Genomic DNA, 18,245 nt, shown 5'->3' on the forward strand with positions numbered 1-18,245 from the left:
TGTTGGAACTACAAACAAGACAGTTCATAAGAAGCTATCAACATACTAATTTTAATAAAAGAAAATAGATTTTATTTCCCTGCAACATTTAATGATGAGATTTACAGTAGCATATGTAAATAAAGATGAGTAAATTCTTCTTAATGATGTTTTTGCTTATAATGGTCAATAAATAGCTGTAACAGGATGAGATGTGAGTAAAGACAAAAGAAAGGCGTATGATAACGCATCTCAAGTTGAATTGGCAGTTTCTTTACATTTATTTAACTGTCAATTTATGCTAACTTCAATAAACACACAGAATAATATAATTTATTGATTCTTTAATTCAATAAATATTATTATTGTTTACCTGTTTTAATGATGTCTCTCCAGGATAATCAACATAAATAACAGGTACATGTCGAAGAAAACGATGTGAAAGCGGTTTTCTTCCAGGGTCAGTCGGCGGATTACATGCTCCAACGAACTGTATATGTTCTAACGTAACCCAGGCTTGATCTGATGTACGATAGAAGCCACGATGTTCAACTAATTGACGTAGAAATTATATAACTCTCTGAGTACCGTACTGATCCATATCAGTTAAATTAATCTCATCACAGAATAGGACTAACCACTTTCCAAGCTATATAGATTAAATAAAAAAAATTCATAAGACATACATTAATTATAAACTAATCATGTGATTAGTTTAGATGACATGGTGAAATCAGAAAACATGTTCAAGATGAATTCTAAGACAGTTGACTTAAGCCTATTAAAACACCTGGATTCATATTTGTTCTAAGATCAAAGAACGGTTCGAAGTAGAAGGTAACTTTCTAGATCGTACATGAAACATGGATACACCATTTCGAACACAAATCCAAACGGCAAAGTCCTGAGCAAAAACATCCGGATTTGCCCACCAAAAAAAATTCAAAACTCACACATCAGCCAGTAAAGTGATGTTGATGTTCTGGGACTCGCAAGGCACAATTTTTAGTAATTATTTAGGACATCATACGATGAACAGCGAGTACTTTTCTAACATGCTCTAACAGAAAGTGAAATCTGCGATAAGGCAAAAACATTAGGGTACACTCAAAAAGTGTGATTCTCTTGCATGACTCACTTGCATGACTTGTGTGATTCTCTGCACTCCCACATCACTCAGAAAACAGGAGAAACATTCAAAAAGTTGGGTTGGGAGGTGTTGTCACATCCTCCTTACAGCCCAGACCTCGCCCCATCCAATTTTCATTTGTTCGGCCTGCTTAAAAACATTTTACATGGTAAGAAGTTTGACAACAACCAACGAAGCAATCAAAAAAGCGGTACATGAATGGTTCAAACAGCAAGGTAAACTTCTACACTGCGGAAATCAGAAAGCTTAGAGAACAGTGGGACAAGGGTCTAAAAATTGTTGGAGACTATGTTGAAAAGAAGCAATTTTCATTGTCATTGAATAAATAGTTTTTTCTCTACATCAATTTGTCTTGTTAATTAATGAATGTCCCTCGTATGTTATAGAAAATGTTAATACTAACTTGCTGTTTAAACAAGTTCAAACTTTATTGTTTGTAAATTATTACAACTCAAACTCTGGTATCTTTGTTAATCAGATGTTAGAGAACTGATTTTGTGTAAAGTCAAGAATTGATAAGTTAATTGATGTTTGAATTAAAATTCGGGAATACTTATTCAGTTCCTATATCTCAGCTGGTCAGTTCAACATCTGATTCATTTCAATTTAACAAAAATTGATTCATAAAAATATAATAATTAACAAAATACATACCTAAAGGTTTATGTTCAGCAAGCCAAGTATACAACGATTCATGTCGTACAGTATCCAATGTTGGTACAACCACATCAGGAGCAGCTACTTTGTGTGTTTCTACTTTTATCTGAGGTACTTTATTTGACCATAAACTCCACTCTTCATTTATGCTTACCTTTAAAAAAAAATTAATTTTAATTTAATAAAATTAAACAAGACATGATTACATGTTTCTAATAAAATATTATAAATCAAAATTTAGTGTTGTAGCTTAGTTGGTAGTAATACTGACTGGTTAACAATAGTTCCACAGTTTAATTTTCAGTTCAAACTTTACAAATTTTAATTTATTATTTCATTACCTCAATAGCAAAATGAGTCTAAATGTTTAGATTTTCTGCCAAAGTTCTCTAAAACTTTGAAGATCCTACAGATCCTAAAAAGTGAAAGCCAACAGCATACATTTTTAAAGCCCAGCCAAAACAAATAAGACAATGCAGGTTTGTCCACCTATCTGCTCTAAGTTTTTGTCAAGAAGAGATCTCTATTTTCAAATAACTACATTTATTTGATATAACAAGTATAAAAGTCAATGGAAAAAATGAAATCTACATAGTGTTTTCAATCTTCTACATAAACTGAGAAAGCATCACTCTGAATTGGTGAAATTTAAAAACACGGGATGTTTAAAATCACTATTTAACTAAGAAATCTGGACAAACATTTCTGGTGGCAGATTTGAGATAGACATTACTTTTTAAATATCTCTTGTACATTGCTATTTTCAGGTAGATAGTATGAAGACAAAATTCCATTGTTATCATTAAGCGATAACAGTAATACAGAATTCAGATTACATCATTATGAGTCTAATATTATTTTATCATAATACAAAGTCTTTAAAAGACCTTTAACCAATGTATAAAAAAAATGTATTAAAATATATTCATATAAATTACATATAGATAACAGCATTCAATTGTTCAGTTAGGACTTAGTTACATCTTTTCATTTCATTTATAAGTAGTTATAGATCATATTCCTATTTCTCATAAATGAAATAATGGTAAAATTGCAAAATATTTTTATGTTGCTATAATCCAAAACACTGGGTGATTCAAAAAGGACTTCACAACTTTAAAAGCATATACAAATTAGTGAGATAACTTACAAATTCAGTTGAGGTTTCATTTCATAGAAAAACAAAATCAAATTTGTCACCCAACATTTACTTTGATTCGATATGGCTTCCATTAATAATCCAACATACATACCACCTGAAGTCAATTTCAATTACGCAAGCATTTCTCAACCTTTCAGTATTTGCGACCCAATTTTCGATCATAATTTTCATCGTGCCCCCCTCTCTCACATAATAACAATGTATACAATAATAATGTATTTTGAAGCTAAAGCTACACTATGACCTTAATTACAAACCTTAAAAATTACCAAGAATAAGTCAATTTATTAATATTTGGCAACATCAACCCGCTGCAAAGAACCCGCTGTAGAGAGAATCGCTGTCTCTCTATTGCTCTCTGTCTTGTGTCTACCATATTGGACATTCTCATGGTTTCGCGAGAAGTTACGATTTGTCTCAAACATTCTGGACCATCTGTACAAATGTGTATAAATCCTGCACTTCATTCAATTCCAGCCAGTCTCAGTCAAGTCGATCCTTCTATTGCTATCGAATCTATCATGAATGTGTATGTTGTAATTTGCGTGTTAGTTGCATGTTAATTACAATTCACAAAATTAAATATTACGGCAGTAGGTTTATACAGAATCATGGATAAATATTTAAGTGGGTGTAAGCGAGCATTAGACAATAGTGAAACATCAACAAGTGCACAGACAAGCATGGTTCCAAAAATAAAATCAAGAAAATATTCTCAACAATACTTAAATTTTGGGTTTACCAGAACTGAAGTAAATGAAGAAGAAAGGTCTCTGTGGGTCATTTGCTCAAAAATTTTGGCAGCAGACAGCATGAAACCTAATAAACTTAAACGACATTTGGAAACGCTTTATAATGAGTACGTTAACAAACCCTAACAACTCTTCGAATTAAAATTAAAATTAAAATTATATGAAAAGCAAACACCATTTTTAAAAAACCTTTGCCTGCAAATGAAACAGCTTTACTTGCCTCCTATAAAGTTTCATATAAAATAACCAGATGTAGAAGTTTCACACCATTGGTGAAGAGCTTATTTTGCCAGTTACAATTGAGATTGTAGAAACTATGTTTGCAGATAATTTTGTCAAACAATTGCATTCCATACCTCTATCAAATGATAATGTTGCCTGTCAAATTGGTGATATGGCTGAAGATGTACAGCATCAGCTTTTACGGAAGTTGCGTGACAAATTGTTTTCAATTCAGCTTAATGAGGCGACAGGTAACAATAAAGATGCTCATTTCATTTCCTATGTTCAATTTTGTGATGGTATGTCAGCAATAGAAGAACTACTTTTCTGCAAACCAACAGAACTCAAAGCAACAGCACTCACATTATTTGCTATCTTAAATGATTTTATAAACCCCTAAAATCAAGAATCTTTTCTGTACTTTGTAAAGACATGGATGCATCATATTTGGCGTTATTACTTTATTGCGAGGCAAGATGGTTATCACATGGGAAATTTTTGCAATATGTTTATGAATTAAGAGATGAAATTACCATTTTTCTAGAAGAGGAAAAACAACCGGAAGCACAGAAGTTTTGAGATGGTTTATTTGTGATGGAAATGAGCTACTTAGTCAATATATTACTAAAATTAAGTACCTTGAATCTTCAACTCCAAGGAGCAAATACACATTTGTTGGATATGAGGGAAATTAAACATTAAGCTTTTTTCTACAAAATGTTTAATGCTTTTTGTAGAAAACTAGAATTGTGGAGCAGAAATTTAAAGCAAAAAACCTACAAATGTGTTAAAACTTACAAGGCTGAAGAACAACATGTGAAAGTTGTTTTTATAACCATTGAATATCATTTAGCCTTGTTGGCAAACAATTTTAAAAAGTATTTTCTTGCTGATGACAACTTGGTAGAATTGAATAGGGGTGGATGATGAATTTTCTGCACAGAAAAAAGAGAATATGAAATACTATACCATTTATTAGCATATTACCATTTCTATTATACCATTACCTTTGCGAAACTGGATTTTCTGTGATGGCTGCTTTGAAGACAAAATATAGATTTCAGCTAAAAATAGAAAAAAGAACTCAAGAGTGTCTATTTCTAATATCAAACCTTTCTTTGAAAAACTTTGCTCTGCTAGACAGGCCGAAGGGAGTCACTAATAATAATTAAACTTACTTTTAATTTAGTATTGATAAATTAATTATTAATAAATACATTGTGCAGAACTGACACAAACCTCTTTAGAAGTGTATTATATCAGTATAAATGTGTATTTTATTATTTATTATGTCAGAATGTATTCTGTTTTGCTTTCCTTTAAGTAAATAAATTATTTTAATAATACTTTCTTTTCAATATTTTCACACCCCTCATTTAGTGTTATCATAGCCCCTAGGAGGGGGCACCGCACAGGTTGAAAAACACTGATTTTGACTGTATTTAGCAAGTCAGGAGTTACCTCTGCAGCTGTGGTGTTAATTTGAAGTCAGCTCACCAAGATGAGTAAGCAAAGGTGGTACACATAAACCTGATCTTTAATGAAACCCCACAATAAAAAATTTGGCAGAGTCAAATCTGGGAACAAGGTGGCCACGCATTGGATCATCATGAATACTCCACAGATCTGGGAATCGAGTATCTAGAAAATCTTGGAATTCTAGGCAGTAGCGTGGTGGTGCCTCATCTTGTTAATAGTAATGGCTTTCATCTTGGTCATCATCTAACTGAAGCATGTCCAGAAAAACATTACCATTTACGGTTGCCTCTGGGAAGAATGGGCCTTACAATCTTTATTTACAAAAAAACCACTGACCTTAGGATACAAATATGCTGCAAAGTTTCATGAGGGTTTTTGCTACCTCATAATTGGCTGTTACACCTTGCCACTAATGTGAAACACTGACTCATCACTAAAAATTACATTGTCTAAAGATGTATTGTTGTCTGCAATTCTATCCATCATTTCCACACAAAACTGTAGCCAGGTAACTTTGTCATCATCTGTAATGTGTTGAAACATGGTTAGTTTGTTTGGCTTCAAGTGCTATCATTTGTATGATATGTACCAAACATTTGTTTCTGGAATGCCAGTCTCATGTGATGCATGTCAAGGTGATTTTTTTGGATAATGTGCAAAGCTTTCTCTGAGTTATATAGCAGCTTCAGGGACATATGAGCATCCTGATGATTTTGTATGTTTAACAGAACAACCAAGAAAGGTTTAGTGCCAAGAGTAAACTATATGCCTACTAGGAGGCTCCCTATCATACTTTCTATGAAAATTATGCTGAACTGTAGTTGCCGAGTGCAAATCGTGAAACAAAAACACACAGCAACAACCACATTCTGCACCAGTAAATGTAGCCATTTTAAACAACACTAGTGACAGTGCTGGTGGCCAGATTCAGTACTAATGAACTACATGAATCAAAACTTGTTAAATTTTGCTATGAAATGAGACCTCACCCGAATCTGTAAGTTTATCTAAATAAATTTTTATATGCTTTTAAATTTGTAAGTCCTTCCTGAATCACTGATATTATGATTAAAATACTAAAAATTGTAAAATACATAAGATCTAAAACTGAGGAAAACTTTATAAAATAGTAAATGAGAAAAACAAAACAAACATCTCATAAGTATTATAAGACATATAAACTTAAGCAGTACAGAAAGAAAGAATTATATACCTAATCAACATGTTGATATAACGATGGATGTAAAAAAAATTCAACTATAACAATGATGGGAGAAAAACTTGAGGCTGTGTTAAAAAAATTTGGATGTCTTACAAACCTATTTTTAGACAGAAGTACCATTTTCTTCACTGAAAATTAAAATGATGTATAACAATTTCATTAAAACCTCACCTTAAATTTTTTTTGATGTCTATCATAACTCAGGTGATTTTAGGGGTACAGAATTTTTCTTGGATGAAATCAAGGAATAAATCAAATGATAATTAAATTTCAGTACATTTTTTATTGTAAGTCACTAACTTACAATTTGACAAATTTTTTGATGATCTGATGTTCTTATGTGGTCCTTACCAAGTTCTAATTATCCAAGTTTCACAGTAATTAATTTCTGGATTAATACATCGACTTAATTGTTCAAGATTTTTTCTAAATATATTCATCAATGTATACATGATGTTAGATGACACCTCGATGTAAATATATAACTATAAAAACTGAAATAAATAATTTTATTGTTACCTGTCATTTCTGCTCTTGTGTACTGAACTTGAGGGAAAACATCATTAAGCAATGAAAATAATAACTGTATCTCTTCAGCAACCAATTTAGGTACCATTGTTTCACAGACTGACTGTATCAAAATCTGAAATAAAAGAAGATACTCACAAATATAATTAATAATTAAACAAACACACGTAAGAAAAACCTTGACTAGTAAAATTTTATTATTAAAAACTACACAGTAAAACTTATATGAGTAAGATCACAGCCAGTATTGATTTCTCATAAAAAAATTATAAATTATACTTTTTAAAAAAATCCCATAAGAATCAATCAGTTTTTTGCTGTAACCTTTAATTTACTTTATTTCTATAAATTTGTTATGAATTTAATTTTCTTCATATTTAATATAAAACAAGTTTTTATTTATTATTTTTTGACAATTTTACAGTAATTCAATTTTAAAATAACAATATTTTTTTGTAGTTGTTTTTCAATAAAAATTGGTATTTCTTAACGTAATTTCAGCTCATATTAAAATTAAAATTTAATATTTAATAATTATAAATAAAAAACAAAGAAACTTTCAGACCTGCACATTATTATTTTCCTACACACTACCCATTTAATAGTGCAGAAACATAAATTTAAATAATATATCAAATTAATATAAAGACAACCAATAATGATACAAATAATACAAACTAATAATAACACTGTAATAATACTATTTCCACTGAAAAAATAATTATAAATAGCATAATTAAGAAGAAATTCACAATTAATTAGATCCTCCGTAAATTTTTATCACAAATTCATAAAATTCAGATGATTAATAAAATAAAAGTAATGACAGCAAACAATGAAGTAATAATGCAACAACCGCATAATTTATAAAAACAAAAATATAACTTAAACTTTTTATGAATAGATACTAGATAAAAATAAAGTACATGATTATTTACTTCTGAGCTTATTTATTAAAAAATAAGAATTGCATACAGCTTATTTTCAATCAAGTCTTCAAAGGATTAATTATTTCTTATATATCATTGTTTTTACTTCCTTGTATGAAGTAAAAGAAGTATAATCGCGAAAAAAATTTTAGTTTTCAGATTTCAACAGAAATATCCATTTTCACCATCCCTGAATCCACTGACTATTTTCAGTGTGACATCTGTACACATATACGTACGTACCAATATATCTCGCATAACTCAAAAACGATTAACCATAGAATGTTTTAATTTTGGATTTAGGACTGTTGTAACATCTAGTTGTGATCCCTTCCTTTTTGATTGCAATCAACGACCAAAAATGTCCAAAAAAGCCGAAAATCAAAAAATTTGGATTTTGGACTTTTTCTTACCTGCAGTAATTTCCTCATTGAGAGCTTTTCAATTATATATCATAAGTGGTACTTATTTTCAATGATTCCAGAGTTATAGCCAAATAAAATTTTAATTAATGAAATATTTAGATCTTACAAGGGGAAGGCACATTGGTTCGAATCGGGCTTAATTTTCTTTTCTCTCTTTTTAATTTAAATATATTAGTTTATTAATAATTATTAACCTCTAACTGTAAAAAGTCTTAAGTCTTTTACAATAGATATAATCCAATAAAAAAAAAAAAAATATGAAAAGAATCTGAAGTTATTAGTGAAATAAAATTTTATGTACTTTTCATTTTAAAAAAAATTGTATTTGTAATTTAATTGGCATACAAGGAAGTCATGTGGTGTCTGTATCAGATTACTTACTACTGAGTATGGTTTCTCTACACATAGACAATCACAATCTGTGCATCATGATCAATCTGTCGATCATGATCGTACCAGCTAATCCTATTTAAGAAGAAAAATTATAATTGCTAGTTATTACCTCTTGTTCAGGTAGATTTTCAGCAATAGATGCTTCATCAATGAATTCACCGCTGTTCTTTTTATGTTCCTTTATACGCTGTATACGATCACGTTTAACATTACCATCTGACACAAGCACAGATTTCAGAGCTCGTAAACCGAAGTCATAATGAGACTGGTTTGATAACTGTTCATCACATAACCTATGTAAAGTATTTTAGAAATATCAGCATCATATATGTAACAAAACTAATAATAAATCAATGAAATAACAGAATAATAATATAAATTTAAAAATAAATTACATAACAAAGACAATAAAACTGCATCTTTATGATAAAGATGTTATGTTACAAAACCCAGACTGTCCTCAGCAATAACATCCTGGAAGTTGATATATGATGCAAGATAAAATACTAAAAATCAAAGCCTGTTAGTTCAAAAAATGAGTTTCTAATACAATTGATTATATCTCAAATTAAGAATGTTGGATGCAGTTAGTTCCATGATTTTTCAGCATTTTTTTAAATCATTTATTAATCACAGTAGTTGATGCCACTTAAAACAAAATAGAAAAAGAAAAAATACTAATTTCTGAAGAAGTTACATAGATAAATGCTAAAATATTCTAAATTCTATTAATATAAACTACCTAGTATATAATAAAGAAATATGACATACCTTATCTTAATTTTACCATATGTACTTTCATGGGATCCCACATCCTGAGTCATGATTGAAATATTTAATTAAACTCCTCATTAAAAATAGTAAAATAATAAAAACTGCTTATTAATTTAAAATATGAGTGCTGCTATCTGTTGCAGTTTTTATAAGACTGTCCCCTCAAGCACTGTCTGTTTATCAAATTGAAATTTTGTTTGTAGTTATAAATATATAGTATCTTTCTAATATATTTCATTTTATGCCATCTTCATTAATTTCTAATATTTCTAAAATTGTGCTAACATCAGAAATAGAATTTTTACTGTTTATTATATGGTCTGCTGTATTAGATAAATCTAATTTATTATGTTTGTAATTTTTATAAAGATCAAAAATCTAGTTTTAAAGGATCTGTTTGTTTTTCCTATATAAATACAGTCACAATCATTATATTTAATTTCATAAATTCCACACAGATTGTTTATTTTACTATTCTGTTTTTTAAATATGCTATTATTTTATTTTAATAATAATAAAATAAACAATCTGTGTAGAATTTGTAAAATATATCAAGGTTCAATTTGATAAACCATCAGAGCATGTTTGAGAACACAGTATTACAAAAACTACAACAGACAGAACTTGTATAATAAATTAATGCACAATTCTCATTATTTTTGGATTTTTAATTTTCAATATCAGTTTAATTAAATATTTCATTCATAACTGAGAATGTGGGATCCCTGAAAGTATTTTAATGGTAAAATTAACTTAAGATATATCTTATCTTAATATTCTGTACTAGGTGGTTTATATTAATAAAATTTAAAATATCATTTAACAGTACAGAGGAATAATGCTAACCTTGAAAAAATTAATTTCATTAAAATAATAATAAATAAAAAGCTAAACTATATATTTAGGATGACAACCCTACAGAATAAATTGAAATATGAAAATCTAACGAGTCATGTATGCTAACATCAGCCACTGGTATGTAAAAACAGAACTGACAAAACAAGGGAAATGAACAGCTTGAATAAAACTTAATGCAACTTACATATTATGTTATAACATATCCATTAGAAATTTTGCAACAGTAAAAAAGTACATAATAAATAATATTAATCCTGCCACCTTGATTATAAAGTTGTGCACCTTCTTAACCTAAATGTAATAAGTAAGCTTATTGCCTTGTACCTATATTTTAAATGCACTACCTTTTTTTTGTGTAAGATGAGCTAGCTATACAGTATTTATATATACATTTTCTTAACAACAAAAAGCTGTTTAAATTTATTGAAACACTACTTAAAACCAGTAGCAAGATTAATGATACTTTCTGTAACATGTCAGTAGTGTTAATGACTGTAATAAGATTAATATGAACTGTTATAAAAAGAGATTTTTGTAAATTGATTGCTTAAATTGAGTAAAACATAAGTTTTTAAAGAGCCAAATCAATTTAAACCATGACAATAGTCCATGTAGTGAAAAAATATGTAACTCTTCATGACAAAGGATGCTCAGTATAGCACTAAAAATAAACCAAGATTATTTTTTGTATCAACGTTCAATTATTTTAAATATTATCTAATTAGTAACCTTACCATTTCTATGTCTTGAATTATAACCATTAAACAAATTAATAATAATAATAAAATATCAATTACAGTTACATACACAATGCTTATTTTAAAAATGTTAAAAAATTTTAATTACCTTCAATCCCAATTAGTTTATATTACTGATATATTTCAATTTAAGTTATAACTTACTTGAAAAATGGTACAATTTTGCACGCCAACTTTTCAGCAGATCTGAAGCCCTGAGAAAACAAGTTAACCTCTGCAATAAGCTGTCTATCAGGTTTTGTCATAGCAAGTGAACGGAACAGCTTTTTCAAATTATCTGGCAGATGAGAACGACCAGCATAACCAGGATTCATTGTAATAAATATGGCCATATCTGTTGATACTTTAACTTGTTTACCCACAAGTTTGACTGTAATCGCTGTAATTATAAAAATATAATAAATTAATGACAAATCTTTATACTGTCGCTTAACTACAATCTAAAAAATTGAAAAATTTAACAATAGTTGTGGTAGCTTTACAATAAATATTCTCAAATTTATTTGTATTATTACACTAAAAAAATATTTTTTTTAAAATTCACACATCAACCAGAAAAAAAGTCTAATAAAAATAACAAATTTTATAGATCATCATTTATTTAGTTTAAATTTCACAAAAATAAAATTATTTATAAAAATATGTAAAAGAGAAAAACTTAGAACCGTCTCTTGCAATCAGTTTGAGATTTTAAAGCCTCTTGAATAGTCTGAACTTGTTGTGAAACAGCAGACAGCATTCTTTCTTCCAGTCTATTGAATTCATCAAAGCAACCCCAAGTACCAACCTAATTCAAACAGATATTTAAAAAAAAAATTTTATGTAGAAAAAAAATCATATCTATATATTTCTGATAAAAATTTATAATATAGTAAAATAAATGATATACAATAGGATAGAAACAATGTGTTTCCAAAAAAAAATATTTTCAAGTTTTGATTTTATGTAAAATTATGCATGATATATATATATTATAAAATTATGAGCATCAATAAAAACCACAGAAAAAACATTAAATAATGAGACTTTTAAAGTACACAAAAAAAATTGTTTTTAAAGATAAAATACATCTCAGAATATAATAAAAAAATAGACTTCATATATAAAAACTTACTGGATATGTGAGTGTATTATACGCTTACTACACCACCTGGTGTCACAAAGGAAAATAACTAAATATTGTTTAATAGTAACAAATTGCTGTTCTGCAGTCTTAAACAATAAAGAATTTAGCAATTATTTTTTTTTTTTTATAAATGCAAATATTATTTCACTTTTTAACACTACAAATACACAAAATAAGTCTGACAGTAACACTAATCCATATATAAAACAAAAGTTTAATATAGTTTGGTGAAACAAAATTTTGAATTTTTTTAACCCAATAATCTTCAAAACAAATAAAACTTAATACTTAATCCCAAATATAAGTCATAAAAAAGTAATTATAACACAGAAATACATCTATAAATGTACTTTATTTTACCTGACATAAACCAACGAATATTCTTCCCATCGCTTGGAAATCAAATGTTTCATTACAATTGAATACTAAAACAAATCTACCCATCTGCTGACCCAGTGCTTTAACAGATTCTATTTTACCGGTACCAGCAGGGCCTAAAAAATAACAAAAAATGTATTAATAACAAACAACATAATATAACTTCAATAACAATATTTTAGAGACAAAAATGTAATAAAATACAATTGTAAATTTAAGAAAACCTCACACTGTATATACAGATTTATATATAAAACATCTGCTTTTATAATGTCATTAAGCTCATTTTTTGTTTTATAACATCTATTTTTAAGTCTATTACTGAACACCTTTCCAACTAGTCTGCACAACGAATGAAATAAACAATAACCAACAATTTTACATATATTAACAGGATAAGGTAAGCAAATAACTGATTTCTTCTATCTTTATTTTAATTTTTGGATATTTATTTTCTTATGAGGAATATATATCCAATAAAACCTTTAGCTCAAAATCAATGAAGTTTTGTTACGAAACTTCATTTGAAAAATAGTAATAATAATAATAATAATGTACAGAAAAATTTCAATGTGACAACCAGTATAATTTAATCCTGGTTGAAAAATAAGTTTTCTAATGTCTATTTTTATCACACTTTAACATTTCTTTTGTAAATTGTAAAAATAGTACAGGTGGTAATGATAGGTGCAGCTACTACAAATGATATTAAAAAAGGGCATTATGATTCAGTGTGCATACACACACGCATGCACACGCATGTGCATGTGCATGTGTGTATGTGTGCACATGTGTGTGTATGTAAGAAGAAAATTTTCCTCTAGTTATTTCAACTCTCTCTAAAAACAAAAAATTTGAAATTATATAAAAAAAAGAAAAGAAACACTTTCAAATATTTAGGTTTTAAAATGGTGTAATTATTATAAAATAAAATATAAACCACAATCAGTGATAAAGGTAAACAAACTTAGCAAACATTTTTGTGACTTCAGTCCAAATTAGATGTCATTGAAAAAAATAAAATTTTGTTATGCAACTTCTTCATAGAATAAAATTATGTATTACTTTTTCAATTTTTTTTTTAATAAATTAATTACAACCAAAGAGGATGTATAAATTTTAATTTTTTCCAAATTCAGCTAGCGTAGAGGCAGGCAGTCAGTCATACTCTAGTTAACTGAGAAATTTATTAGTTATAATTGTTAAAATATATTACATATATATTATTTTATTGAAATTAATCTTTCTAAGATTCATATTAGCCCTCTGTACTGTTATATGTTAAATTCTATTAAATAAATCACCTAGTACAGAATATTGAGGTATCATATATCTTACCTTAATTTTATCACATAGCTATTTTCACACAAACACACATGAGTGATGATGAAATGTTAAATTCAAAACCACAAAAACTCCCATACCAATTTTCTGTTTTTTTTTTATGTCAAACAGCTATTGGATTTGTCATCTGTAACCCCCCCAAAAACCCTACGTAGCTGTTTTGCAATTTTTTACACCCCGTACCCTTAATTTACCCCAGTACAGAGGATGTTTGCTAAAGTAATGATGAAATATTGTACTGTCATCTGAACTTAGTAACTGTGCAAAATTTCATCAATAGGCCATGTCAGGAAGTATGTTAAATTAAAGATACAAATTTGAGGACAAACATGAATAAAGCATCTAGTTAAAGAAAAGCAAGTAAAAAAAGAACTCCCAGCTCTGTTACATAATTCAAACATTTTTTAATGTAATAGTTTCTCATAATTTACTTTACAGAAAAACGTTAAAAAATTAGAACTTAAAAAAAGCTTACAATACAATTGTAGGACTTAAGTTCTACAACTGTGGGTTGTTTCTGATGCACGGTTTACACACACAATTTAATTAAAAATATTTATCATTTTATTTTAACATAATATTTTATTCATTTATATTTAATTCAATGATTTCAAGTAAAGTGTGCACCCATACCGTATTTAATTCGTGTGAATGTGGCGGTACTAACGGCGACAGTCAGCACTAAATAAAGTAATGTAATTTCACAACTTAAGTACAACAGATTTTGCTTGTATATTGTACGGTCGGCAGCTGGTGTAGCCACAAGGTTTAATGCACCAGCTACCAACTTGATCGCACTGGTGATTGAGCTCAACAAGACTTACTTTTTTACACTTAAAATATTATTCATTTATTTAATTCTCCCACTCGCCTGTGACGTCACAGCATAACAGACTACTACAACAGCATTTTTTGGAGTGGGGGTGCGATTTTGCAAAAATTTTTGTTTTGCGAAAATTGTTATTTTTTAATTGTTAAAAAATGCGGTTAAGAAAAATATGACTTTACTTAGCCAAAATCTCAAAGTACTGAGACTTTGCTCTACAAATTTATCTGGGCGATGATAATATGGAAGCATTTCATGCTCAAAAAAAGATTTAAAAAAACAGTCTCACCCCCATGGCCTTTTAAGTTGAAAGTTTAACGGCATCAATACCCCATATATAGAAGTAATCTGACCAAGTTTGGTCAAAATTAGTTAGGTAGTTCTGATAGTATAAGGTGATTTAGAGACCTATACTGAACACACATACACATACACGCGTGTGCACTTACATACATATATTAACATCTGGAAAATCTTCATCCGGTTTTTAAGTTTCCTTAGGTGTCAAAATGTCAAGATCTGGTGATAATCATGCCCAAATTAAACCGATTACAATACTTTCCGTTCTAGAGCTATAGTGCTATCTAGATGGAAAAGTAAAAGGAAAAAGAAGGCTACAACATTTTCATGTTATGTAAGGTCTGTCGACCGGTTCTGTCTTCTAAAACTACTTCTACCTAATAATTTAATCTAATAGCGTTTTGTGGCAGTCACTTTGGAATATATGCAGTACATTGCTTATCTTAATTTCACTGAGATGCTGATAAAGTGTATGTGTTCTTTGAAAATCTGGTTACATGTGATAACTTCTCATTCGATCAGATGGAATAACATTACTAAAGGTTCTTATGAATTTCATTTCCATTATTTCTAATTATCTAAAGATATATCTTCCTGGAGTCAACAACCAGAACTATGTAGTAATTTTGCTATTGTCATTACTTTGTAACATTTTGATACGATTCATATTATTTTATTAATAACACAAGTTGAACAATTTCACACCAATTTTAGCTGTTCTTTCAATCAATCTTAAAGACTGGGATGGCTATTCTCATCCTCGCATCGGTTTACATTATTGCTATTAGTTTTTAAAGTTAGAGAGAAATGTACGTAGAATTATAATTGGAGTATATAATGGACTTGAATTTATAAACCTTTTATTCTGATCGGTAGGTTTTATACATTATATATGTCTCTACAGATAAAAAAATGAAATGCTCAGTGTTTGCCTAGATGGATCAAGGAATCTATGGTAAAAACTTGTATTTCAGCTCCAAAATTATTCTTTTAATTTACAGACCAGTATAAAGACTATTCTTTTGATTCAGATACAATAAAATATTTTTACTAAAAAAAATATATATAAATTTTTTTAAACATTTAGTAGAAAAAAGTTTCATTAATGCTAAAATTTCACTGTAGTTAATGAAAACTGAAGAGATCAGTGTATTGCAATAAAATTTTGTTATCTTTGTAGGATCTAAACAAAAAAGAAGATTGCAAATCTAAGAAAAGTAGAATACCAGAGAGAGATGCAAAAAAAATTGATAATTGACACGACAAGAAAGAAATTGGATTACAAATTAGGCTTAAGTCCTATCACCGTGTTAATAAATATTCATTTAAAACAGGAGTTTTTCCAGATTATTTCAAATATAGTAAAATTATTCCAGTTTTTAAAAATAAAGATTCTCTTTTCGAATTTAACAATTATGACTCTGCATCAATTTTATCATCATTTTCTAAAAGTTTTGAAAGAGCAGCAATCGGAACAGTCGAAAACTTTTGAGGGCGATAAACTATTATCAGATAGCCAATTTGGTTTTCATAAAAATAGAAATACCACCGGAGAGATTAATGAATCAAAATCTTGCACTATTAGTGCCTTGGATAGATCGTTATTGTTTTCTATGAGATTGATCTCATCAGTCGTCACTTAAATCATTTCACTGGATTGCTTGTAGATCTGGATTTGGTACCACAGATTTTCTTCATCGGTATCGTAGATGAATGACTGACATGGAAGGAACATACAGATCGACTTTGAGAGACTGAATAACGTTTATTTTGCAATCTGATTGAGTATTAATTCCTTATTAATGGTATATTTTGGTTTTATAAATATATTATACAAACATATTCACTGCTGACTTATGGAGTAATTTTTGAGAGCTCATCGACCAACAAGAGTATAAAAAAAATTGTTCGTATCATTAATTATGTTCATCCATAATATTTATGCAAGTACAGATTCAGATATTTAAATATTTTAACATTTTTTTATATAATATAATTATATACTTAATATTAATATACTGTGTGTCCCATGAAGAGGCTTACGCTTTTGATTTGATTTCACTCGTCCATTTCTCCACAGATTCTATTGAAATTTACAGACCTTTTAACAAAGGTTCTAAAAATGTTGTGTGAAAATTTTAATCTTCTAGAATTTATAGAAGCAAAATGGCACTTTCCAAATAAAAACGTACATTTCAGATAAACTACATTTTTTATTCATTACAAACAGCTGGTAAAAGTGATTAAAAGCAGGTGATTTATTGTTAAACGGCCGTTCAAAATGAATAAAACAAGTTAATAGTTAGTCATAGCCATGACTAATTATCAAACTGTTTTTAATTATTCTAGTTCTAATTATCATCTGTTTTTAATCATTTTTAACAGCTATTTTGTAATGAATAAAAAATGTAGTTTATCTCAAATGTATGTTTTTATTTGGAAGGTGCCATTTTGCTTCTATAAATTCTAGAAGATTAAAATTTTCACACAACATTTTTAGAACCTTCGTTAAAAGGTCTGCAAAGTTTCAATAGAATCGGTGGAGGAATGGGTGAGTGATACTAAATTAAAAGCAATACCTCTTTGTGGGACACACAGTATATCTAGTTACATTTTGACGTAGAAAGTATGACCAGCAGTGATCTTGTGACCTACCTATGAGTCATTTGGTGTGTCATGATTTTTCATGTAAAATGATTGTATTTTAAAATATTTTTTTTTGTATTTTGTTGTTTATGTTTATTTGATTTTTATTGTAGGTACTTTATTTTATGTATTGCATTTAAATTTTGTGTATACTTTTATATACTTATGACATGGTGCCTACCGCCCTTTGGGACCAAAGGTTTTCTGTGACAACAGAAATAAAATAAATCAATATTAATTATTAAAATTAATCTCACCTACAGTAAAAATTACTTTTTATATTTTTTTCTGGAGGTTTTAAATTTCTACAACCGATCTCATTCTGGTGTAGAAACAT

The 18,245-nt window shown here is 28.6% G+C and overlaps 1 protein-coding gene and 1 pseudogene across 1 annotated transcript; both read right to left on the reverse strand.

Moving 5' to 3' along the window:
* The window catches only part of LOC142330942 (dynein heavy chain, cytoplasmic-like), an 88,330-nt pseudogene extending 76,494 nt beyond the window's left edge, over nt 1–11,836 (reverse strand).
* A 33-nt stretch (nt 11,837–11,869) lies between these two features.
* On the reverse strand, nt 11,870–18,245 carry LOC142330944 (dynein heavy chain, cytoplasmic-like). Its single transcript, XM_075376409.1, has 3 exons — nt 18,182–18,245; nt 12,775–12,908; nt 11,870–12,075 (listed from the first exon to the last, which is right to left on the reverse strand). The coding sequence occupies exons 1-3, from the start codon at nt 18,243–18,245 to the stop codon at nt 11,947–11,949; spliced, it is 327 nt and encodes a 108-aa protein (XP_075232524.1). The 3' UTR covers nt 11,870–11,946.

This window comes from Lycorma delicatula, chromosome 10, assembly GCF_047948215.1.
Source record: "Lycorma delicatula isolate Av1 chromosome 10, ASM4794821v1, whole genome shotgun sequence".
Taxonomy (NCBI): Eukaryota; Metazoa; Arthropoda; class Insecta; order Hemiptera; family Fulgoridae; genus Lycorma; species Lycorma delicatula.